This window comes from Bos taurus, chromosome 21, assembly GCF_002263795.3.
Source record: "Bos taurus isolate L1 Dominette 01449 registration number 42190680 breed Hereford chromosome 21, ARS-UCD2.0, whole genome shotgun sequence".
NCBI classification, from domain to species: Eukaryota; Metazoa; Chordata; class Mammalia; order Artiodactyla; family Bovidae; genus Bos; species Bos taurus.
This window is the reverse complement of record NC_037348.1, coordinates 52,770-77,699: the sequence shown is the minus strand read 5'-3', so window position 1 is coordinate 77,699 and position 24,930 is coordinate 52,770. Positions and strand designations below refer to the sequence as shown.

Below are 24,930 nucleotides of genomic sequence, written 5' to 3'. Positions count from 1 at the left end.
GCACTTTGGGGAAAATCGAGGGTGTCGGGTCTAAGGGGCCTGGGGCAGCCGGGGGTCTGAAACACTGAGGGCCCAAGGGCCCAGGCTTACAGCACCGAGGAGCAGAGGCTCCAGGCACCCTCTCCTCCTGGGCTCTGTAGCCAGGGCTTTCTCTGGGGGCCTCAGCCACCCTTGGGCTCTGGACTCCCAAGGTCCCAGCTGTGCTGGCCTCATGAGGCCACAGGTGAGGTGGTCCGGAGGCCTCAGCCGGCCACGAGCTCTTGCCTGGGGTCCCAGCATCATTGTCACCGTGTAACAACTGGCTCAAGCACTGGGGTCGGGAAGCCTGGGCACTGTCTGCTCAGCTGAGCCCTCACCACCCCACTTCACTGCACCCGGGGAGACCCAGGGTGTCAGAGATCCAGGGGCATTCTGGAGGTCAAGAAAGGGAGCTGGGGAGAGGGTTCTGGTGACAGGCAGAGCCAGACCTCCTCGCCCCAAGGACACCGCGATGTGGGTACGAGGTGGCTCCTTTGGCGGGTCTGGCTGCCTGACTTGAGCAGGACCAGGGGCTTCCGTCGCTTTCTGGGGCAGGCGGCTGCTCGAGGCTGGACTTAGGAGTCTGTGGTTCACGGTCAGCCGGCCCAGGCAGGCAGTGGTCTGCCTCTGGGGACCAGAATGGGACATAGTGTCTCTGGCAGAGTCAGGGTCACACACAAGTGACTTTGACCGACGGCTTCCCTGTGGCGCCTGGAGATGGCGTGGGGGCCCAGGCGCCTCGAGCCTTGCCAGGCTCCCGAGGTTTTTGTTGGGCGAGGCTGGAGATATCACCACTGTGATTACTATAGTATATATGTTTGCGGCCGAGGGATCGAGGTCACCGTCTCCTCAGGTAAGAGCGGCCCATCCAGGGCCTTTGCTTTATCTCATTTCGTGCGATTTTTCTGAGCATCACTGTCCGGTCCTCTGATGTGTCCTTGTCCCCTCCTCCCCGGGGGGACTCGGCAGACTGGCCAGGAGGGGACCAGCTGCCCTATGCATTTCAGAGTCTCTATTTTCTGATGCCTTTAAAAAATCAGAATTTCATTGGCATTCAGAGGGGGCTTGGGCGGGAAGGGCCACCAGTGGGGGAGGCCCAGGCCCCCCTTGGCAGCAGGGCAGCTTGGGATGCGGTGGAAGGCAACTTGCCACGGTCCTAGCATCTGCAGAGGAGCATGTCTGGATAATTAGGGCCTCAGGAACGCTGCCCGCGGTGGGCACAGAGAACGCCCTCCTCGGGTGAGGTGTGTTCTGCACTAGACTGTGTTTAAAATTCTTTATTGGGTAGGAAGAGAATTGTCTAGGTGAGGACGGACATGCAGTGTCCCGATCGTGGCGAGAGAGGGGAGCCCGGGGAGGTGACGGGCGCTGGGCTTTGTGAGGCCAGTCTAAGAGAGAAAGGCCGTTCGCCAGAGGAGGTGTGCTTGCGAACACCAAGACAGGGCATCTCTGAAGCGATTCCTGATAGTCTGAAAAATTGAAACTTTAAAAAGAAATGTTTAAAGTATTTTAAATTTTTATCATTTAATTAACAACCGCAAATCATGGCTTTGGAGAGTTGAGACAGGTACAAGTTTGGCCGAAAAGTACTAACTAGGTTCCATCGGCCCTCGGCCCCAATTCAGGGCTGTTTTGAGAATAATAAATTCAGCTTATTTTTTTAATGTAATTGGTGGTGCCGAGTTAGTCAAGATGGCCACGGGCAGGACTGACCACCTGCAGCAGGTGGCAGGAAGCTGAGAGTCTGTTTTTGGAAGCAAGAAAACACAGTTGGTAAATTTATAGCTTCTGGTTCCCAAAAGGTGGTTTGCGGCTGGTTTTGCCCAGCCCCACAGAACCGAAAGTGTTCCCCTGAGCGGAGCAACACCTGGCTAATTTGCATTTCTAAAACAAGGCGCAGATGCTGACCGAAACTGGAAGGTTCCTCTTTTAACTATTTGAATTTACTTCAGCTTTAGCTTATCAACTGCTCACTTATATTCATTTTCAAAGTCGATGTTTAAGAAATTAATTTGTCTCAGGTGTATTTTATCAATGCAATCGTATGCTCTTTAATGAGTTACTCCTTCAAGGTAGTTAAGCTGAGACTGTGCGCACGCCGTGTGCACTGAGTGTGCTCACAATCGTAGCTGGCCGGCTCCCTCCTGGCGATGAAGCAGCTTTCTCAGTGCGGCTCCCTCACTGCAGAATGTTCAGGGCCGCCTTTCGGGTACCCATCTCAGGACAGACTTGGGTGAAACGGGGGCATTCGTCGTGAGTTACTCTGCTACACTACTAGCTGGGGGATTGAGAGGATGCCCAGTGGGGTGGGAGTCAGCGGGGCCTGGGACGGCCCGCAGCTGGGGACGTGCGGGCCTGGCCTCTGCCGCCAGGCCAGTGGGCAGGTCACGAGTTAGCACAGTGAAGGGATTCAGAGGAATCCACCCAGGTCAGAGAGCCCACGGGACATGCCAGGGACTAGGCGCCGAGCTGTGAGGGGCAGGAGCCGGTGCAGCCAGACTCGCTGCCCCGGGACGTTTGTATGAGTTGTTTTTGTTTCTACTTGAAAGGGAATCTGTCTTTACCTACTGCCTGCGATGCCGGGGTGCTTCACACCCACAGGGACCACTTCCTGCGTCCACACTTAGGTGTTCAATGCAGCTTTGGGGTTCAGATGGTCTCTGTTTGCTAGAGAGTATCCTCTTTCTCAGCAGAACTTTGTGATAAAGACAGAATTGGGAGCAGGTTCAGATAAGATGCATTTCCCGTGGTTTTTAATGAGGACATTGGCCAGAGAGCAGTTAGTCACCAGGACTCTTTTAGACTCGGGGCAGGATCTTAGGCCCACGGCATGTGCCCAGGAGGCCAGGCCCCAGGGACGTATGCCCAGGCTCTCCTCTCCCAGAGAAGCAGCGCTGCCTGCTCAGCAGAGACAGGGCCTCTGTCTGAGGGTGGCAAGCGTGTCTCAGCCTGTGAGATGCAGTAGGGAAGCTAAAGTCGTCACGATGCTTTTCACCCAGAGTGGAGGGTGGTGGTGACTGACGGCTGGGAGAAGGGCCGGCTGGGCCTGGTGTGGGGATGGAGGCATCGGGCACCCAGGAGAAGCAGGAAGAGGCTGGAAGGGGTGAGCCCAGCTGGGCAGCATCCGCAGACCAGGGGCTTTAGCCGAGGCCACGGGTCCGGGATCTGACCCTTTCTCGTCAGGACCACTGGGCTTTCACGTCTGTGAGGGCAGCCTGGGCCACCGACAGCAGGTGAGCTGGTCTGGGCTGAACTTAGCTGAGCCAGGTTGGGCTGGGCTGAGCTGCACTGAGCTGCGCTGGGCTGAGCTGGGTTGAGCTGGGCTGAGCAGAGCTGGGCAGAGTGGGTGAGCTGGGCTGAGCTGAGCTAAGCTGAACTGGAGTGGGTGAGCTGGGCTGGGCTGGGCTGGGCTGGGCTGGGTTGAGCTGGGCTGGGCTGAGCTGCACTGAGCTGGGCTAAGCTGGGTTGGGCTGGGCTTAGTGGGGCTGGGCGGAGTGGGTGAGCTGGGCTGAGCTGGATTAGGCTGAGTTGAGCGGAGCTGGGCAGAGTGGGTGAGCTGGGCTGAGCTGGGTTAGGCTGAGTTGAGCTGGGCTCAGCTGGGCTGAGCTGGGTGGAGTGGGTGAGCTGGGCTGAACTGGGTTAGGCTGAGTTGAGCTAGGCTCAGCTGGGCTGCGCTGAGCTGCACTGAGCTGAGCTGGGCTGGGCTGGGCTGAGCGGAGCTGGGAGGAGTGGATGAGCTGAGCTAAGCTGGGTTAGGCTGAGTTGAGCTGGGCTTAGCTGGGCTGGGCTGAGCGGAGCTGGGAGGAGTGGGTGAGCTGAGCTAAGCTGGGTTAGGCTGAGTTGAGCTGGACTCAGCTGGGCTGCGCTTAGCTGGGCTGGGCTGAGCAGGGCTGAGCAGAGCTGGGCGGAGTGGGTGAGCTGGGCTGAGCTGGGTTAGGCTGGGCTGAGCTGGGTTAGGCTGCGATGAGCTGGGCTGAACGGAGCTGGGCGGAGTGGGTGAGCTGAGCTGGGCTGGGCTGAGCTGGGCAGAGTGGGTGAGCTGGGCTGAGCTGGGTTGGGCTGAGTTGAGATAAGCTCAGCTCGGCTGAGCTGGGCAGAGTGGGTGAGCTGGACTGAGCTGAGCTGGGCTGGGCTGAGCTGGGCGGAGCAGAGCTGGGCAGAGTGGGTGAGCTGGGCTACACTGGGCTGGGCTGAGCTGCACTGAGCTGGGCTGGGCTGAGCTGGGCTGAGCGGAGCTGGGAGGAGTGGGTGAGCTGGGCTAAGCTGGGTTAGGCTGAGTTGAGCTGGACTCAGCTGGGCTGCGCTTAGCTGGGCTGGGCTGAGCAGAGCTGGGCGGAGTGGGTGAGCTGGGCTGAGCTGGGTTAGGCTGAGCTGGGCTGAGCGGAGCTGGGCAGAGTGGGTGAGCTGGGTTGGGCTGGGCTGCGCTGAGCTGGGCTGAGCGGAGCTGGGCAGAGTGGGTGAGCTGGGCTGAGCTGGGTTAGGCTGAGCTGAGCGGAGCTGGGCGGAGTGGGTGAGCTGGGTTAGGCTGGGCTGGGCTGGGCTGGGCTGGGCAGAGTGGGTGAGCTGGACTGAGCTGAGCTGGGCTGGGCTGACCTGGGCTGAGCAGAGCTGGGCGGAGTGGGTGAGCTGGGCTGGGTTGGGCTGGGCTGAGCTGAGCTAAGCTGAACTGGGCTGGGTTGAGCTGGGTGGAGTGGGTGAGCTGGGCTGAGCTGGGTTGAGCTGGGCTGAGCTGAATGGAGTGGCTGAGCTGGGTTGAGCTGGGCAGAGTGGGTGAGCTGGGCTGAGCTAGGTGGAGTGGGTGAGCTGAGCTGAGCTGAGCTGAATGGAGTGGCTGAGCTGAGCTGGGTTGAGCTGGGCAGAGTGGGTGAGCTGGGCTGAGCTGGGTGGAGTGGGTGAGCTGAGCTGAGCTGAGCTGAATGGAGTGGCTGAGCTGAGCTGGGTTGAGCTGGGCAGAGTGGGTGAGCTGGGCTGAGCTAGGTGGAGTGGGTGAGCTGAGCTGAGCTGAGCTGAATGGAGTGGCTGAGCTGAGCTGGGTTGAGCTGGGCAGAGTGGCTGAGCTAGGCTGAGCTGGGTTGAGCTGGGCTGAGCTGAATGGAGTAGCTGAGCTGGGCTGAGGGGGGCTGAGCTGGGCCAAGTGTGTGGGCTGGGCTGGGCTGGGCTTAGTTGGGTTGACCTGGGCTGAGCTGAGCTGGGCTTGGTTGAGCTGGGCTGAGCTTGGCTGAGCTTTGCTGGGCTGAGCTGGGCAGAGTGGGTGAGCTGGGCCGGGTTGGGTTGAGCTGGCCTGAGCTGGGTTGAGCTGGCCTGAGCTGGGCTGAGTGGGTGAGCTGGGCTGGGCTGGGCTGGGCTGGGCTGAGTTGGTGAGCTGGGCTGGGCTGGGCTGAGCTGGGGTGAGCTGGGCTGGGCTGGGTTGAGCTGGCCTGAGCTGGGCAGAGTGGGTGAGCTGGGCTGAACTGAGCTGAGCTGGGTTGAGCAAGGCTGTGTTGAGCTGGGCAGAGTGGGTGAGCTAGGCTGAGCTGGGCTGAGCTGGACTGAGCTCGGCTGAACTGAGCTGAGTTGAGTTGGGCTGAGCTGGCCTGGGCTGGGCTGAGCTGGGCTAAACTGAGCTGAGCTGGGTTGAGCTGGGCTGGGTTGAGCTGGGCTGGGTTGAGCTGGGCTGGGTTGAGCTGGGCAGAGTGGGTGAGCTAGGCTGGGCTGGGCTGTGCTGGCAGAGTGGGTGAGCTGGGCTGAGCTGGGTTGAGCTGAGGTGAGCTGGGCTGAACTGAGCTGCACTGTGTTGAGCTGCGCAGATTGGGTGAGCTGGGCTGAACTGAGCTGAGCTGGGCTGTTTAAACTGGGCAGAGTGGGTGAGCTAGGCTGAGCTGGGCTGAACTGAGCTGAGTTGAGTTGGGCTGAGCTGGGCTGAACTGAGCTGAGCCAGGTTGAGCTGAGCTGGGTTGAGCTGGGCAGGGCTGGGCTGTGCTGGCAGATTGGGTGAGCTAGGCTGAGCTGAGTGGGCTGAGCTGGGCTGTTTAAGCTGGGCAGAGTGGGTGAGCTAGGCTGAGCTGGGCTGAACTGAGCTGAGCTGGGCTGAGCTGGGCGGAGTGGGTGAGCTGGGCTGAGCTGAGCTGGGCAGAACTGGGCTTAGCTGGCTGAGCAGGTGAGCTGGGCTGAGAGGGTTGAGCTGAGCTGAGCTGAACTGAGCTGGGTTGAGCTGGCCTGGATTGGGCTGATCTGGATTGAACTGGGCTGAACTGAGCTGAGCTGGGCTGAGCTGGGCTGGGCTAGCCTGGGCTTAACTGGGGTAAGCTGGGTTAACCATGGTGGGCTGAGACTGGGTGAACAGAAGGGAACCCACTGAGCTAGCTTGACTTGGGCAAATTGTTGAGATGCTTTGGGTACATTTAACCTCCACTGAGGCTGGTGGGTCTAGATGGACTGAGCTGACCCCACTGGACTGTTCTGGTCAAGAGTGGGCTGGCCTCAGTGATCTGATTGTGCTGAGGACTGGGAGCCTGAGTGTGTATCAGTCTTATTGATGACCCCAGACCCCCAGGGCAGGCCCCAGGAGGCTAATCGCGGGCAGTGAGGGTGGGCTGGCAGGGCTGAGTGTGCCCTCCGCTCCACTGTCCCAGAGAGAAGGTGGAGCTGCCCACACCCCCGACCAGCAGGATGCCTCTCACCCCCCTCTTCTCCTGTGTCCTCTCTCGGGTCCCCAGAAGGTGAATCACACCCGAGAGTCTTCCCCCTGGTGTCCTGCGTGAGCTCGCCATCCGATGAGAGCACGGTGGCCCTGGGCTGCCTGGCCCGGGACTTCGTGCCCAATTCAGTCAGCTTCTCCTGGAAGTTCAACAACAGCACAGTCAGCAGCGAGAGATTCTGGACCTTCCCCGAAGTCCTGAGGGACGGCTTGTGGTCGGCCTCCTCTCAGGTGGTCCTGCCCTCCTCAAGCGCCTTTCAAGGGCCGGATGACTACCTGGTGTGCGAAGTCCAGCACCCCAAGGGAGGAAAGACCGTCGGCACCGTGAGGGTGATCGCTACAAGTGAGTCAGGTACGTCCCGTGGTTGGGTGCGGGGGGAGGGTCCAGGCCCCGCTAACCCCTTGTCCTTCTCTGCAGAGGCGGAAGTGCTGTCCCCAGTCGTGAGTGTCTTTGTCCCGCCTCGCAACAGCCTCTCTGGTGACGGCAATAGCAAGTCCAGCCTCATCTGCCAGGCCACGGACTTCAGCCCCAAACAGATCTCCTTGTCCTGGTTTCGTGATGGAAAGCGGATAGTGTCTGGAATTTCTGAAGGCCAGGTGGAGACTGTGCAGTCCTCACCCATAACTTTCAGGGCCTACAGCATGCTGACCATCACGGAGAGAGACTGGCTCAGCCAGAACGTGTACACCTGCCAGGTAGAACACAACAAGGAAACCTTCCAGAAGAACGTGTCCTCCTCATGTGATGTTGGTGAGTGCAGCCCTGGGGGGCGGGCGCTCACCCTCAGGTCTGCAGACACCGCCCCAGACCTGCCAGCTGCTCCCTGAGCCTTGGCTTCCCAGAGCGGCCAAGGGCAGGAGGGGCTGTGCAGGGCGGCTGGGGGCTGGCGCCCCTCCAACAGGACCCCAGGTTCACAGGGGACTCAGCCAAGTGGGCCCTGCTCTTTGGGCGGACCTCTCCCTTCACCTGATTTCACTCCAAGCAACTCTCTCCCACCTCCAGCACCACCATCTCCCATCGGGGTCTTCACCATCCCCCCATCCTTCGCCGACATCTTCCTCACGAAGTCAGCCAAGCTGTCCTGTCTGGTCACAAACCTGGCCTCCTATGATGGCCTGAACATCAGCTGGTCCCGTCAGAACGGCAAGGCCCTGGAGACCCACACGTATTTTGAGCGACACCTCAACGACACCTTCAGCGCCCGGGGTGAGGCCTCGGTCTGCTCGGAGGACTGGGAGTCCGGAGAGGAGTTCACGTGCACAGTGGCCCACTCGGACCTGCCCTTCCCAGAAAAGAACGCCGTCTCCAAGCCCAAAGGTAGGCCCTGCCCTGCCCCTGCCCTCCACCCCAGACCCTCCCCCGGCTTCTGCCTTCTGAGGACAGCAGGCAGGGCCAGCAGAGGACCCACGCTCGCCGATCTCACCACTGTGACCCCCTCCCCCACCCAGACGTCGCCATGAAACCGCCGTCCGTGTACCTGCTGCCTCCAACGCGGGAACAGCTGAGCCTGCGGGAGTCGGCCTCCGTCACCTGCCTGGTGAAGGGCTTCGCGCCCGCGGACGTGTTCGTGCAGTGGCTGCAGAGGGGGGAGCCCGTGACCAAGAGCAAGTACGTGACCAGCAGCCCGGCGCCCGAGCCCCAGGACCCCAGCGTGTACTTTGTGCACAGCATCCTGACGGTGGCCGAGGAGGACTGGAGCAAAGGGGAGACCTACACCTGCGTCGTGGGCCACGAGGCCCTGCCCCACATGGTCACCGAGCGGACCGTGGACAAGTCCACCGGTAAACCCACCCTGTACAACGTGTCCCTGGTCCTGTCTGACACAGCCAGCACCTGCTACTGATGCCTGGTCAGAGCCCCCGGGTGACCGTCGCTGTGTGTGCATGAGTGCAGACTAACCGTGTCGGTGCGCGAGATGCTGCACTCTATAAAAATTAGAAATAAAAAGATCCATTCAAAGCTGCTGGTTGTGAGTGAGCAAAGCTCTCCCTGCTAGGCCCGTGGCTGTCTGCCCTCACCTTGCAGACCACCTCCATCATCTGCACCCCCGCCTCCCCACTCACTTCCAACCCACGCCCAGGAGCCCCGGTGCTCCTTGTGGGACGCTCACAGCAGGCCGAGCCCATGCTCACTGTGCCTCGAGTCGCGTCCATGGCCACACTGGGGGCACACGGGTGTGCAACACACACACATGCACAGTCACATACATACATGCAGAGAGACACATGTGTGCACACACATGCACGGACATGCAGACAGCACACACATGGACAGAGACCTGGGCACACGTGACACAGACATGTATGTGATGGACCTGGGTGAGCAGGCACACAGACATGGACACATGAACATGTGGACACACGGACACATGAACATGTGGACCCACAGACACATGTACACGCGCACTCACACGCAAGTGCACACAGTCACTCATAGGCACATGCACATGGGCGCTCACAGACACACACGCATGAGGACGAGTCATACACATGTAGACACACACGCACAGATGTACACACGCTCATGCACACATGAATGCACTGCACATACCCAGGATCACACGCTCGGATCCCAGCCCTTGCACACCCGTGCTCACTCAGTGCCCTGTCTGGTGGGGTCCCTCTGCACCACGCCTGTGCTCTGCTTGTCCCTCTGTCTCAGCTGGGAGGTACATCTGGAGGCCGGCCCAGCCCCGCAGAGGGCCACTCTGGGCCTGGCCGGAGGCAGCTCCTCAGGAAACTCATGGCCCCTGTCCAGGAGGGATGCTTCTCCCAATCCAGGCCCTTGTGAAGGTGGCAGGGCCCCAGCTCTCCCCTTTCCCTGTGAAGAGACAGAGTCAGGCGTGTCCTGACAGAGCAGGCCATGCCTGGGAGGCCCCCCTTGGAGTAGGCAGCTGCAGGGCCACTCATGAACCTGGAGTGGTGGGCACTGATCCGACGGGCGAGCGGGTCTCCTCTGCCGCCCACACCAGTGCCCCTTCAGGCTGACTCCCGACCTCCCCTACACTCCTGGCTCTTTAGGGACCAAGGGCCCATCAGTGTAGCGACTGCAGACCTAGGTGACTGTCCTCAGCCTTTGTCCCAGCGTCACTCTCCCTGGGCCTCAGATGTCTATCTGACCTCCTGATCCCACAGCTGTGAGTCCTGCACTCCAGGCCCCAGCCAGGGCCCCACAAGGCCTCTCTCGTACATGCCATGTCTTCAAGGCAGAGAGAGATGGAGGCCAGAGGGATGGGCCCCTTGGGCAGGCAGACATCTGCCCCCAGAGCTTGTCCTCACTGGCTAGGGAGCCGACCTCAAACCACCAGAGACAGGACGCCCCACCACCGCTGTCAGCCCCAAGTGGCCCTGAGTCCTCCAGAGGGGTCGAGGACACCTGGCCACTCCCCCACCTCCAGCCCAGCGAGACCCCACCCTTGTGTGTACGTGTGTGCTCTGTCTCGCTCTGTGCCACCCCGGCGCTCCTAGGGCCAGGCACTCGGGGCCACTGCTTGGCTCAGCCTCAGCCACGCTCTGCCCCTGCAGGCTGTGGAATTGGGCGGCCAGGGGCCTACCAGTCCTGGCTAAGATGCTGCCTGACAAGTCCTGGAGCTCCCAACTGCCCCGGGGGTGCCGGGGAGGCAGGCACACGCCTGCTCACCTGCCCGCTCGCTTCTGCAGTCCCCCAACCCTTCTGACGGGTCAGGGCGGCTGAGGGGGGCCAGGCCGGGCTCTGCGGGCAGCTCAGCCGTGTGACCACCATGCCCTATCTCCCACAGAGGGGGAGGTGAGCGCTGAGGAGGAAGGCTTTGAGAACCTCAACACCATGGCCTCCACCTTCATCGTGCTCTTCCTCCTGAGCCTCTTCTACAGCACCACGGTCACCCTGTTCAAGGTAGGCCGCCTGGTCCCGGGGAGGGGGTGAGGCCACAGAGCCCCGGGGCCGCAGACCCCCAGTGCCCACGCACGCACTCACGCTGTCTCTGTCGCCTGCAGGTGAAGTGACGGCCAGCCAAGAACATGGGGCACCGGAGACGGAACACGAGGGGCTGCCTTGGGGCCGGGTCCCTGGCCTATGTGGCTTGTCCGCTTGTACTGAAATTTTCCCTGCGTCCTCTCCAGCTTCAAGCTGTAAGAAACTGGCTTTTCTCGGAGCAGCTGAGTGCCATGGCCAAGCATGGAGCCCGCAGTAATAGGCTCCACCTGGCCCTGCTTTGCAATGTCGCATTTGTGGCCTTGAAATAAACAAGTATACTTTATCTTGTGAAACCGCTTCCTCGTGAAGGTTTTTTTTCCCCCAAGCCACACTCCTGTGTGCTGCAAATCCTGAGCGCTGAACCCATTGCTGACGGGAAAGGGACGTGTGTCTCCTCCCAGGCCAGTGGCGCCACGCCGGGGTGGTGTCTTGGGGCTGGTCCAGATGCAGGAACATGGCCGAGTTGCAGATCCCAGGACTGGTTTCCCAAGGTGGCCTGAGCCGGGGCCGCTGTGTGCATCCGTGAGGACCCTGCCACCAGCCCCAAGGACACCCCGCCCCTCTCTGCCGCCATTCCCGGAATCCCAACCACGGCAGGGCTTGTCAACCTCGGGTGCACGTGGTGTGTGCAGGAGGGACTCGGGAGGAGGGCCGGTGTGTGTGCAGCCACATCGTGCCCTGAGGGAGCGCGAGACCTCACCTGCAGGCCAGAAGACGGTGCCTGGAGGGTGAAAGGAAGTCTCAGGTGAAGCTGCAGGGAGGTGCAGGACTGGAGAGGCACGGAGGAAAGGCCTGGAAAGGGGGGGCAGCTGGCAGCGGGGCAGGGGACAGGGGCATTAGCCCTCGGAGATAGGCTGCGGGGGTCCAGGTGGGGGCCGACAGGGGCGGCGGCACGCTCGAACCCGGGGAGGTCAGGTTAGCTGTGACGGCAACGCCAGGGTAGGGTGGGCGGTGGGATGGGAGAGGAGACCCTGGGGGCCAGGGGAGGGAGCTGGGTGAGGGCGATCTGGCTCTCCAGGGAGGCAATTTCAGGGGCTGGAAGGAGACTGGGGCTTCCCAGGACGCCTTTCATGGGGCCGCCAGGGGCCTGACAGTGACTGTCCAAGGGAGTGGAGTGGACCTGGTCCCAGAGAAGGCCGCCTCCCAGCAGTAGGCTCCTGGAAGGCAGTTCTGGTTAAACGGTGTCCTTTGCGGCCCAACCCATCAGGCGGGGGAACGTTGGGTGAGGGGCTCCACGGCAGGCAGGGTGCCTCCAGCAGGGGAGGGGGGCGGCTGCACGCAGGCCGAGGGACTCAGGCCAGGACCTGTGGGCTTGTCTGAGGGCCATGACGACAAAGAACCACAGGCCAGGCGTGAACAACAGGAGCTGGCTCTCTCCCAGCGTGAGGGAGGGCCCAGGGCCGAGGTATCAGCAGGGCTGGCTCCTTCTGGGGCTCCACGGGGAGTCTGTTCCCTGCTCCTGGTGGCTCTCAGCACCTGTAGGAATGTATTTCATTCAGAGCCTATCAACTGCTCACTTATATTCATTTTCAAAGTCGATGTTTAAGAAATTAATTTGTCTCAGGTGCATTTTATCAATGCATTCGTACGCTCTTTAATGAGTTACTCCTTCAAGGTAGTTAAGCTGAGACCATGCGCACGCCGTGTGCACTGTGAGTGTGCTCACAATCGTAGCTGGCCGGCTCCCTCCTGGCGATGAAGCAGCTTTCTCAGTGCGGCTCCCTCACTGCAGAATGTTCAGGGCCGCCTTTCGGGTACCCATCTCAGGACAGACTTGGGTGAAACGGGGGCATTCGTCGTGAGTTACTCTGCTACACTACTAGCTGGGGACTGAGAGGATGCCCGGTGGGGTGGCAGTCAGCGGGGCCTGGGACCGTCTGGAGGGACAGTCTCTGCTCTGAGTCCCCAGGCTGGCCAAGGCTGGGGGCTCTCCTGGGACTGCCCACACCTGGGGACGTGTGGGCCTGGCCTCTGCCGCCAGGCCAGTGGGCAGGTCACGAGTTAGCACAGCGAAGGGATTCGGAGGAATCCGCCCAGGTCAGAGAGCCCACGGGACATGCCAGGGACCAGGCGCTGGGCTGTGAGAGGCAGGGGCCGGTGCAGCCAGACTCGCTGCCCCAGGACATCTGCACAACCCCCCTCAACTTAACATCTGTTTACGTCTTCATAAGCCCAGCGTAAGTTGAAAGTGTTTTGAAATTCCATTTAATGTGCTTCGCAGGCCAAACACCAGGACTTATCTTCACCTGCCTTAAAAGGCTCAGAACACTTACATTAACTGACACTTGGGTAAAATCATCTAACTCAAGCCTTGTTGTTGCTCCGTTGCTCAGTCGTGTCCAGACTTTTGTGACCGATGGACTATAGCACAGCAGGTTTTCTTGTCCATCACCAACTCCCAGGGCTTGCTCAAACTCATGTCCATTTAGCCGGTGATGCCATCCAACCATCTAATCCTCCGTCGTCCCCTTCGCCTCCTGACCTCAATCTTTTCCAGCATCAGGCTCTTTTCAAATGAGTCAGCTCTTCACATCAGGGGGCCAAAATATTGGAGCTTCAGCATCAGTCCTTCCAGTGAATATTCAGGACTGATTTCCTTTAGGGATTGACTGGTTGGATCTTCTTGCAGTCCAAGGGACTCAAGAGTCTTCTCCAACACCACAGTTCAAAAGCATCAATTTTTCAGCACTCAGCTTTCTTCACAGTCCAACTCTCACATCCATACATGACCACTGGAAAAACCATAGCCTTGACTAGATGGACCTTAGTTGGCAAAGTAATGTCTCTGCTTTTCAATATGCTATCTAGGTGGTCATAACTTTTCTTCCAAGGAGTAAGCATCTTTTATTTCATGGCTGCACTCACTATCTGCAGTGATTTTGGAGCCCAAAAAAATAAAGTCTGACACTGTTTCCCCATCTATTTCCCATGAAGTGGTGGAACCACATGCCATGATCTTCGTTTTCTGAATGTTGAGCTTTAAGCCAACTTGTTCACTGTCCACTTTCACTTTCCTCAAGAGGCTTTTTAGTTCTTCTTCACTTTCTGCCATAAGGGTGGTGTCATCTGCATATCTGAGGCTATTGATATTTCTCCTGGCAATCTTGATTCCAGCTTGTGCTTCTTCCAGCCAGCGTTTCTCATGATGTACTCTGCATATAAGTTAAACAAGCAGGGTGACAATCTACAGCCTTGCTCTTTAGTTCCTCTTTGCATTCTGCCGTTGGAGTGGTATCATCTGCATATCTGAGTTGTCAATATTTCTCCTGGCAGTCTAGGTTCCAGTTTGTGATTTATCCAGCTGGGAATTTCATATGATGTACTCTGCATATAAGCTAAATAAGCAGGGTGACAATATATAGCCCTGACGTCCTCCTTTCCTGGTTTTGAACCCGTTCATTGTTCCATGGCCAGTTCTAACAGCTGCTTTTTGACCCGCATGCAGGTTTCTCAGGAGGCAGGTAAGGTGTCTGTCATCCCATCTCTTGAAGAACTTTCCACAGTTTCTTGTGATTCACAGGCAACGGTTTTTATGTAGTCAGTGAAGCAGAAGTCGATGTTTCTCTGGAATTCTTTTGCCTTTTTTTTCTCTGATCCAGTGGATGTTGGCAGTTTGATCTCTGGTTCCTCTGCCCTTTCTAAAGGCAGCTTATACATCTGGAAGTTCTCAAGCCTATTTTATTAACGGAAAGTGCAGATCGTCTGGTATAATTTACTGAATAATGAACACACACACACACACACACAAAAAAAAAAAACCAGAGGGGTTGTCAGGGCCCAGGGTGGCCGTGAGTGTGAGTTGCTCACCCTCCTGAGCACCGGAGGTCTCGGCTGCAGCCGCGGCACTGCCCAGCTTCCACAGCAGAGGACAGACTGCACATCGCAGGTGGGAAAGATCGAAATTCGAAATTCAAAGTGCAGTTTCTCCTGAATATGTGTTGCTTCCACAGCATCATAAAGTCAAAGAGTAAAACATTGAGTCATGAATCAGGGACCTTCTGTACGAGGTGATTTTGTTTTTACACCAAGGGGAATCAGAGGTCTATTTGTCTGAATTCCTCAAGTGACCACTGCCCAGCCCGCTCAGCTTGACTTTCCCTAAAGACTGTTTCTAGGAGAAAGCAGCCAGGGCTGCTCCCCTTCCCTACTGTCTGGATGGCTCAGGGACTTCACACCCACAGGGACCACATCCTGCGTCCACACTTAGGTGTTCAACGCAGCTTTGGGGTTCAGATGCTCGCTGTGTGCTAGAGAGTATCCTCTTTCTCAGCAGAACTTTGTGATAAAGACAGAATTGGGAGCAGGTTCAGATACGATGCATTTCCTGTGGTTTTTAATGAGGACATTGGCCAGAGAGCAGTTAGTCACCAGGACTCTTTTAGACTCAGGGCAGGATCTCAGGCCCACGGCACGTGCCCAGGCAGCCAGGCCCCAGGAACATGTGCCCAGGCTCTCCTCTCCCAGAGAAGCAGCGCTGCCCCCTCAGCAGAGACAGGGCCTCTGTCTGAGGGTGGCAAGCGTGCCTCGGCCTGTGAGATGCACTGCTGCTGCTGCTAAGTCGCTTCAGTCGTGTCCGACTCTGTGTGACCCCATAGACGGCATCTCACCAGGCTCCCCCGTCCCTGGGATTCTCCAGGCAAGAACACTGGAGTGGGGTGCCATTGCCTTCTCCAATGCATGAAAGTGAAAAGTGTAAGTGAAGTCGCTCAGTCGTGTCCGACCCTTAGCGACCCCATGGACTGCAGCCCACCAGGCTCCTCCGCCCATGGGAATTTCCAGGCCAGAGCACTGGAGTGGGCGCCATCGCCTTCTCCAGTGAGACACACTGGGGAAACTGAAGTGGCCAGCAAGCTTTTCACCCAGAGTGGAGGGTGGTGGTGACTGACGGCTGGGAGAAGGGCCAGCTGGGCCTGGTGTGGGGATGGAGGCATCAGGCACCCAGCGGAAGGGGTGAGCAGGCTCCCAGGAGGAGAAGCAGGAAGAGGCTGGGAGGGGTGAGCCCAGCTGGGCAGCGTCCACAGACCAGGGGCTTTAGCCGAGGCCACGGGTCCAGGATCTGACCCTTTCTCATCAGGACCACTGGGCTTTCAGGTCTGTGAGGGCAGCCCTGGGCCGCCCACAGCAGGCTTGAGCTGCGCTGAGCTGGGCTGAGCTGGGCTGAGCTGGGCTGGGCCAACTGGGTGAGCTGGGCTGGGCCAACTGGGTGAGCTGGGCTGAGCCGGGTTAAGCTGAGCTGAGTTGGGTTGATCGGGGCTGAGTTGAACTGGGCTGAGCCAGGTTGAGCCAGGCTAGGCTGAGCTGGGCTGAGCTGGGCTGAACTGGGTTAAGCTAAGCTGAGTTGGTTGATTGCTGCTGAGCTGAACTAGGCTGACCTGGTTTGAGCTGGGCTGTGCTGGGATGAGTTGGATTATCCATGGGGGGCTGAGACAGGTCCGGCAGAAATGAACTGCCTGGGCTTGACTAGAGCAAGCTGATGGGATGCTCTGGGCTTGCTTAGCCTCTGCTGAGCGTGCTGAGTCTAGCTGGGCTGAGATGGCCGTGCTGGACTGTCCTGGCCAACACTGGGCTGACCTCAGGGATATGGTTGTGCTGAGGACTGGGGGCCTGAGTGTGTATCAGTCTTATTGATGACCCCAGAGGCCCGGGCCAGGCCCCAGGTGGCTGAGCCGCGGGCAGTGAGGGTGGGCTGGCAGGGCTGAGTGTGCCCTCCGCTCCACTGTCCCAGAGAGAAGGTGGAGCTGCCCACACCCCCGACCAGCAGGACGCCTCTCACCCCCCTCTTCTCCTGTGTCCTCTCTCGGGTCCCCAGAAGGTGAATCACACCTGAGAGTCTTCCCCCTGGTGTCCTGCGTGAGCTCCCCATCCGATGAGAGCACGGTGGCCCTGGGCTGCCTGGCCCGGGACTTCGTGCCCAATTCAGTCAGCTTCTCCTGGAAGTTCAACAACAGCACAGTCAGCAGCGAGAGATTCTGGACCTTCCCCGAAGTCCTGAGGGACGGCTTGTGGTCGGCCTCCTCTCAGGTGGTCCTGCCCTCCTCAAGCGCCTTTCAAGGGCCGGATGACTACCTGGTGTGTGAAGTCCAGCACCCCAAGGGAGGAAAGACCGTCGGAACCGTGAGGGTGGTCCCCAGAGGTGAGCCAGGCTCTGCCCATGGCCGGGGTGGGGGTGGGACCAGGGGAGCCCACCCCCGCCCTTCCTGTCCACCTTGCAGCCCCTCCCCTAGGGCACAGCGCATTCTGACCCTCACCTGCTCCCTGCTCCTCTGGTTTCAGCATCGACTCCAACCCCGACCACTCCATTGCCTTCTCTGATATCCGGGTCAGAGGGCTCCAACAAGGCGGTCAGCACGCAGAGCAGCCCAGGTGAGCAGCCCCACCCACGCACACCTGTCTGCCCGTCCCTCCGCTGCCCCTTCAGGCCGCCCTCGAAGACTTCTCTGTTGAGTCCTTAAGTCACACCTTGAGCCAGGAAGTCACACCTGAACTCAGGGGCACCGACTGTGGGCCAGGCCCGGGCTCGGCACTGGCAGATGCCACCTCAGGCCCCTGTGTGGCCCTCAGCCCCTCGTGAACGGGTGAGGTGCCCAGATCACACTGGGAGACCCATGGTGAGAGGGAGGCCCACAGGCCAGCTCTGGACTCCCCTGGTCCAGCCCACACATGGAACTGAGTGTGGAGCTGAGACCCTCACAGACACTGTGCCGCCTGCCAGGCTGCCCTGCCCCCAACCTGCACCTGGCTCCAGCTTATCTGAGTGCCGGGCACCCAGCTGGGGCCCAGAGTCACCCCTCACCCTGGACGCACCCCTGGCCCAGAGCAGGAGCTGCTGGAGGGAGCTGGGCAGTTCCCTCACCGGCCCCCGGACCACTGGCGACCCTCCAAATGGGACCATGGCTGTGACGTCTCCCTGGGTGGCCCCCCACCCAGCCTGTGGGCCATGATGCCCACAGTCCAGGGCAGAATCTGCCACCGATGTGCACGACCCCTGGGTGTGGGGTGACCTGGTCAGGCACACAGGGTGGGCCGAGTCAGGAGAGAGGTGGGCCCTGCAGATTACAGGGTCACCTCGGGGTCGGGGGGCCCTGCGCACAGCCCAGCCCTCCCCGAGCATCAGTGGTCAGCCCTGACCAGACTGCTGCAGCCACGCCGCCCACCCAGCAGCCTTGGGGGTGGGGGCTGAGCTCCGCAAGCACAGGCTGCCCCCTCCTGCCCCAGGGCTGGACTGCCCTCCCATGGGGAGTGACCCTCCTGGGGCCCAGGGCCTGCTGACTGCATGAGCCCAGCCCTCCCCTCAGGCCGTGGCCCCTGACACAGACACAGTGCAGCTCGAGCACAGCCTGAAGGCCAGATGAATCCCGAAGCCAGATCCCTGCAGCCGGGGCTGGCCTGCCCAGCTTAGAGGGATGAACAGGACAGAAGTCCTGTGTGGTGGCAGCACAGCCTCAAATATCTGCTCTCTGGGCCTTTATAGAAAAAGCTGGCTGACCCCTGGCTGTCAGAGACCCGTGGCCAGTCGCTCACGAGTCCTTTTCGTTGTAAGCTGTCCTGGCGATGGTCATGAGGGCAGCCCCCAGGCACTTAGCATAGATACTCGCAACCATCAAGGGGGCAGCCAGGGTCCCACCGGGACCGGAGCAGAGCCGCGGACACTGGTGGAGGAGACCCCCAGACGACGGCCACCCCTGGGGCTGAGGATGTGGGGATCTTCAGCCCCCGCTATCTGTGGCGCCCGGAGGAGACCCTGACTCCCCCCATTCTCCACAGCACTGACCACCAGCCACAGACAGACAGAAGCCCAGACACTGGCGTGTCCAAAGGAACCCTGCAGAGGTCAGTCCCTGGGGACAGAGGGGGAGAAGGGTGGAGTGCTTTCGGGGGCACCAGAAACAGCCTGCTTGCAAGCAAGACCGCAGCCCAGTGGTGGGCAGACGCCTGCCCTCTGCACTGCTGGAAGCAACAGAGTCCAGGGGTCCCTGGGGAGAGGGCCGGCCTGGGGCCAGGCGGGTGCCGCTGGCCAGCCCTCAACCCCACCGCCCCCCCACCAAGACCCCCACACCTCTCCTCCCCCTCCCCGCAGAGTGTCAGAACCACACCCAGGCCCCCAGAGTCCACCTGCTGCCCCCAACCCCCCAGGGCCTCTGGCTCCTGGACAAGGCCGAGTTCACCTGCCTGGCCACGGGGGAGGCCCCGCTGGATGCCCACTTCTCCTGGGAGGTGAACGGGCAGCCCCACGGCGGGGCCTTGGAGGAGGGACCCACCAGGCACATAAACAGCTCCTGGAGCCAGAGCAGCCGCCTGGCCCTGCCCAGGTCCCTGTGGGCCTCGGGCTCCAACGTCACCTGCACACTGAGCAGCCCTGGCCTGCAGTCGCCGGTGACCCTGACGGCTCAGAGAGAACATGGTGAGGGCAGCCGCGGGCCCCACGGCACCCCGGCCACCTCCTTCCCCCGGGGACCCACCCCCTGGAGCCCCAGCTCGCGAGCATAACGCGGCTTCTCCCCGCAGCCGCCTCAGTGCCTGGCAATCTGACCCTCCGCACTGTGACCGCGCCTGGCCCCTTCTCCCCTGCCTGGCTCCTGTGCGAGGTGTCCGGCTTCTCACCCGTGGACATCCTCCTCACGTGGCTGGAGGGCCAGCAAGAAGTGGAGCCTTCCCAGTTTGCCACGGCACACACCACAGCCCAGGCTGGGCGCGCCTCATCCCACACCTGGAGTGTCCTGCGTGTCTCCAGCCCCCTGGACCACGCGGGGGCCACCTACACCTGTGTGGTCAGCCACGAGGCCTCCCGGACGCTCCTCAATGGCAGCTGCAGCCTGGACACTGGTGGTGAGTCACATGGGCCTGGGCCTCCATCTGAGCGGCCAGGACACGGGGAGGGGAGTGAGGGGCAGCCCCAGAGGCGCCGGGCAGCAGGGACGTGGCCGCTCCATGTTGGGGTCCTGGGGCTCTGGAAGCCCGACAGCTGCCCCGCTGGCCCCAGACACACGTCCACACGCTGCGCACCAGTCCAGGAAGGGCGGGAGGTGTTGCCCTTGGTCCCCAGGACCAAGCAGCCATTTCCCACCAAGATGTGCCCGCCACAGGGCACAAAGCAGGGGCCTGCCCTGGGCTGGGAGTGAGGGTGGCCACCCTCAACAGCTGCCCTCTGGGGGCGTCCGAGGCTCCCCGCTCCCAAGCCGCCCACCCTTCCGGGAGCCCAGTCGGCACCTGGGAGGCCGCGTATGCCCAGGACGGGGGCTGGACTGGGGCTCCCAGGGGGTCTGATTCGCACACACCCACAGCGGCCCCTGACCGTGGGCCTCCTGGAGGAACACAGGGGCAGGCGCCACGGAGGAGGGTGTCTGGGGGCCCAGGGCTCGCCCTCCCCTCTGAGGTGTCCTCCCCCGGCACTGCAGCATGCAGCCCGGCCCCGCGAGACCACAGTAGACACACCAGTCAGGGAGGTGGCAGGACGCACGGGCCGGCAGGCGTCCAGCCCACCCAGTGGGGGGGCCGGCAGGGAAGGTGTCCGCCGGGGGCCCGAGGCAGTGGGCACTGGGAGAGGAAGGCTAGGCTTGCCCACGGTCCAGGACCTAGCCTGCAGGCCTGAGCTGCTGTGGGCCCCACGCTGAGTGGGGAAGACATGCAGACCACAGCCCAGGCCCCGACACCTCGCGAGAGACGGGCCTCGCATGGTGTGCCCTGAAGGCCACGCAGGGTGCCCAGGGGCCCGCCGCAGCATGCCCACACCCACCCCCGCCACACGCCCCCCAGCAGGCCCCCCGCCCACACCCCTGCCCCACACACCCCGTAGGGCCTCCTTCTTTAGACCCAGCCTAGCCTCACCCCGGACTGGCGGCCTGACACAGCCCGGGCACTGTGCAGCCTCAAGTCACAAGACACTCTGAACCGGCCTCCCCCAGAGGCTTGACCCAAACTTCCCACTTTCCTATGGGAGCCAAAGCTACATCCAGCAGCCAGGGCCACACTCTGTACAGGGCGAGTGGCAGAGGCTGCGGGAGGCCTGGCCAGACCCCAGGGCCCCTGGAGAGGTGAGGGGACAGCCCCGCTCCAGGGGCCGCAGCCGGCACCAGCCCCGGCCCCAGGGCTGACCAGCCGCCGGGCCTTCCCTGGTGGGCCCTCCTCCAGACCAGAGGAGGACGGCCAGAGCCGCACCCTGTAAGGCAGCCTGGGTCTCCACAGCCGGGACGGCAGCTCCTCCTCGCTGGGCCAGCTGCCCCCCACTTCTAGCACTGCTGCCTGAGGGGCCTGCTGCTCTCCTTGAAGGACTTCCACGGCCCCCCAACCCACCCCGTCCACCTGCATCTGAAGGCCACCCCTCCGTCTCGGTTCCAGGCCCAGCCCACCGCCACTGCCCTCTTCTCAAAGGAGGCCACTCGCAGCTCGGCCCAGGCCTGCAGCTGTGGTGGTCATTCTCACAAAGTAGCAGCTGGAAGGCTCCCCCGGGGGCCCCTGGCCTCTGCTTCCTGGTCCTGCTCTGGGGCCCCAGGCTCCTCAACCACGGGCCGCATCTCCCGAAAGCCTGCGTCAGCCCGGCCCCCCAGACTGCAGCCGGGGCCCTCTGCCCTCTGTCATCACAGAAGCCAAGACACCCGCCCAAGTCCTGCGCCCCTCGAATCGGCCCCTTCTGTCCGAAGACCCCACCCCAGTCCTCCTGTCCCTGCCGGTCTCACGGCCCAGGGCTGTCCCCCTTCAGCCCACCCTCCTCTCAGCTGCCAAGGTGACCTTCAAACACCCATCAAAGTTCTGCTTCCACGTAGGATGTAGAAGCCAGTAGGTCAGCCACTCTGGTGGTAACAAAAGGTCAATGCCAAATAAACCGTAAAAATCATGTTTATTTAAAGTCTCAGACGAGCCAAGGACTCAGTGTCCAACTGGCCCAAATTCCTAGGTCAGAAGAGGCTGCTGGCAGGTATCCTTATCCTCAACAAAGGCGGACAGAGGCCTGGGCATCCGTGAGACGAGAGGGACGTGACGGAACCAGCCAGGGTTTAGTTCCCACACAGGCTGGCCCAGGGTGTGGGTACAGGCTAGCCCCCGAAAAATCCCCTGGGCCCATGACCCTCCACCCAGGGATTCTGCTGTGAGCAGCCCCTGAGAGCAGGTGGGGCCACAGCAGGAGAGGTCCAGGCTCAGAGCCTTTCCCGCCAGGAGGAGGGGCCTCACCCCACTCCCACGCCAGGAGCCAGTAGCCAAGGAACCCGCCACCCAGCCCAACTCAACTCCTGGTGAAAACACAGCTCCTCACCCTCCCTGCCCGACAGAGGAGAGTGCGCTCACTCCACAGAAAGTATACACGGGTCATCAACTTCACGCTCACTTTCTGTCTGTGCACCATGGCCGGCGTGCAATCAAAATTCCCTCGGCGTGCAAAGAAGCAGAAAACCTTCACCGTAGTCAGTATGAAAACAGCAAATAAAGCTAGACCGCAGGTGACCCAGACCTTGTGCTGAAAACAATTGCAGTCATGCTCTCGGCTTAAGCTGTGTGGGTGGCTCCTGTTGCCTTGAGAAAAACGTCCGACCCCACAGTTTCACGGGCTCTTCCCAAAGGGCTGCCCCAGCAGAGACAGGTGAAGGGGCGTGACCTTTCTCGCCTGCAGTTCTTCTCAACGTGGCTTCTCCAACCAGAGTTCTTTCCCGCCTTCTCACCCCGGCAGCTCCTGCCTGTCATTCACACGAGCTCTCCTGTGCATCTGAGAAGACCTCCCTGACTCCATGGCTGGGCCATGGGGCAGCCGGGACCCCTGGCCTTTACCCGAACGGAGCGCATCCAGGGGGTCCTGTCATCGCATTTAGCCGCCTCACCGACCCCCAGACCACTCACCCCTGTATTCCATGTGTCTAGGACAGGTTCCTTCAGGTTCTCCATGGCAAAGGGCTGCTGCCTTTGAAAAATTTTCCGATGAATCATGGATCCATACCATTGCCACAATATGAACTCATTAGCGGAAAACTAAGACAAATGGAAACCACGATGCATCGCTGTTTCATCATTAGATCCCACAGAGGGCGAGCACAGTCTCCATGCTTACTTCCTGTGCCCTGACCAGTGGTTCCTGGACGGCAGCCCTGCAGAGCCCACCTCCCACACCTCTGGTCAGGCTCAAGGCGGACCCCCAGGGAATGAATGCTCATGGAAAGAGGGACTAGGAAGTCCGGGCCGGGTGATGGGTCCCGGGACTTAGCACTTCCTCCCTGCCCCGGGCCCTCCCACTGGACTGGAGCGCGGCTCCACACGAGGGTTCTGAGCTGGCCGGCCCATCCTGCCCCGGCCCCCACCCCAGGTGCAGCAGGACTGACTTCTGAGGCACAGACTGGGCCCTGGCTTAAAGCCTCTGGTTCCCAGCCTCGACCTGCCCGGGCCTCCTGTGGACATCTCGGCCAGCTCCCCGCTGCAGTACGCAAGGCTCCCGTCCACTCTCCCGACTCAGGGCCCTCGTGACGCCGTTCCTCCTGCTGGGACACCGCCCGGCCTCACCTTTCACCCTCACACAGCAGCTGCTTCTACGAGAGGCTGTCGCTGCAGCCTGCAGGGCGGGGCCTGAGGATCCACATCGGCATCAGGGCTGCCCACCCGCCGCCCGCACTCATGCTGGCATGAAGGCCGGCTTCAGGCCATCTGCCCCACTGTGCTTGTGCCCCATCCAGCTCTGTGCCCCATTGGGCCCTGTGACCCCGCTGTGCCCCGTCGGGCCCTGTGACCCCTCTGTGCCTCATCAGGCCCTGTGACCCCTCTGTGCCCCATCAGGCCCTGTGACCCCTCTGTGCCCCATCAGGCCCTGTGACCTCTCTGTGCCCCGTTGGGCCCTGTGACCCCGCTGTGCCCCGTCGGGCCCTGTGACCCCTCTGTGCCCCATCCGTGCCCCGCAGGGAGAAGGTTGTTCACACGGGGCCCCAACGCCACTGGAGCCGTGTGGGGGGCTGTGGCCGTGCCCCACGGGCAGACTTCTTGTGGTCAGCAGCGTGCCGTGTGCTGGGGTGGGCGTGGGTCAGCCCTCAGCAGCGCCCACTCCCCCACAGGTCTGGCCACCTGGCCACCGTGGAGCCAGGACGAGAGCAGCGATGACGGCACGGATGTGGAGGATGCCAGCCCACTCTGGCTCACCTTCCTGGCCCTCTTCCTCGTCACTGTGGTCTACGGCGGCTTCGTCACCTTCATCAAGGCAGGTGGCCCGGGCAGGTGGGGCCCTATGTCCAGAGCCAGGGCCCCTAGGGTTGGCCAGGATCTCTGAGGAGCCACCCACTCAGCCCTGGAGCAGGACAGGCACTAGGACCTACTCCCCAGGGTCACGGGGACGTGGGGTCCCCAGCTCGGCTGCCCAGGGGCCCTAGGTCTCAGAGCCCCAGCCCCTTCCTGACCCCGGGGCTTTTGCTGCAGGTGAAGTAGCCCCGGAGAGCAGACGCCGGGTCCACACGGACAGAACCTGGCCTCCACACCACCCACTGCTCCCAGAGGGCAGAGGAGCCCACACTGGACCCCACCCTGCGCACAGAGGCCATGGAGCCCCACACTCGGTCCATCACAGAGCCCAGCCCCCAGACCAAGAGGAGGGCATCATGGTGCAGAGAGGGGGCCCCAGGCTGGCCCTGCAGCCCCAGAGCCCGTGGTCTTGGCTGCAGACACCCCCCCCCCACCTCTGTGCCCACCGTCTGCTACATAAAGAGCTTTGGTCTTTCCTCCTGCCTCCCACTTCTGTGCCCCAGCCCTCAGATCTTGCAGGTGAGAGCGCCCAGGAGGCCGAGGGCAAACACCCGAGCGGGTCCACCCACACAGGAGAGGCGGGCAGGGTCAGGCACACAGCAGGGGGCTGCCTCGGGAGGAAGATGCCGAGCCGACTGCGCTGAAGGGACTGGGCACGCCAGATGCGTGTGTCCACACCTGCACACACGGGTGCACACACAGGCAGCCCTCACACTTAAGCATGTGTGCACCTACAGTGGGGCCACACCCTGCACACACAAGCACACCCACACGCGTGCAGACACACAAACACGGGGCACATGCGTGTGGGCACGCGTGCGGAGGTGTGCATCCACACACATGCACACACGTGGACTCACACTCAGAGACGTGAGAGCACACGTGCCCACGCACCACTCAGGTGTGTGCACACTCACACACACAGGAGAGGGCCCTAAGTGGGGGGAGCGGGAGAGGCTGGGCACACAGAGCCCCCATCAGACGGGCAGGAGGCACCCCTCACGCCCTCACGGAGGGCAGGGTGTGGAGGAAAGTGCTGCCTGAAGGGGCTTGGAGAAGACGCTGGCACTGGTCAGCT

At 61.4% G+C, this 24,930-nt stretch overlaps 2 gene segments (V, D, J or C); both read left to right on the top strand.

The window, feature by feature from the left end:
- Positions 1–340: 340 nt before the first annotated feature.
- LOC101902461 (Ig mu chain C region membrane-bound form-like) lies at positions 341–10,942 on the top strand. The segment is given in 7 exon segments: positions 341–871; positions 6,714–7,037; positions 7,113–7,445; positions 7,698–8,012; positions 8,144–8,476; positions 10,453–10,568; positions 10,670–10,942. Coding segments are annotated over 7 exon segments (1,566 nt in total).
- A 5,239-nt stretch (positions 10,943–16,181) lies between these two features.
- Positions 16,182–24,328, top strand: LOC100301422 (immunoglobulin heavy constant delta-like). The segment is given in 8 exon segments: positions 16,182–16,257; positions 16,330–16,782; positions 16,923–17,012; positions 18,414–18,479; positions 18,727–19,050; positions 19,155–19,475; positions 23,672–23,814; positions 24,030–24,328. Coding segments are annotated over 8 exon segments (1,482 nt in total).
- Positions 24,329–24,930: the final 602 nt, after the last annotated feature.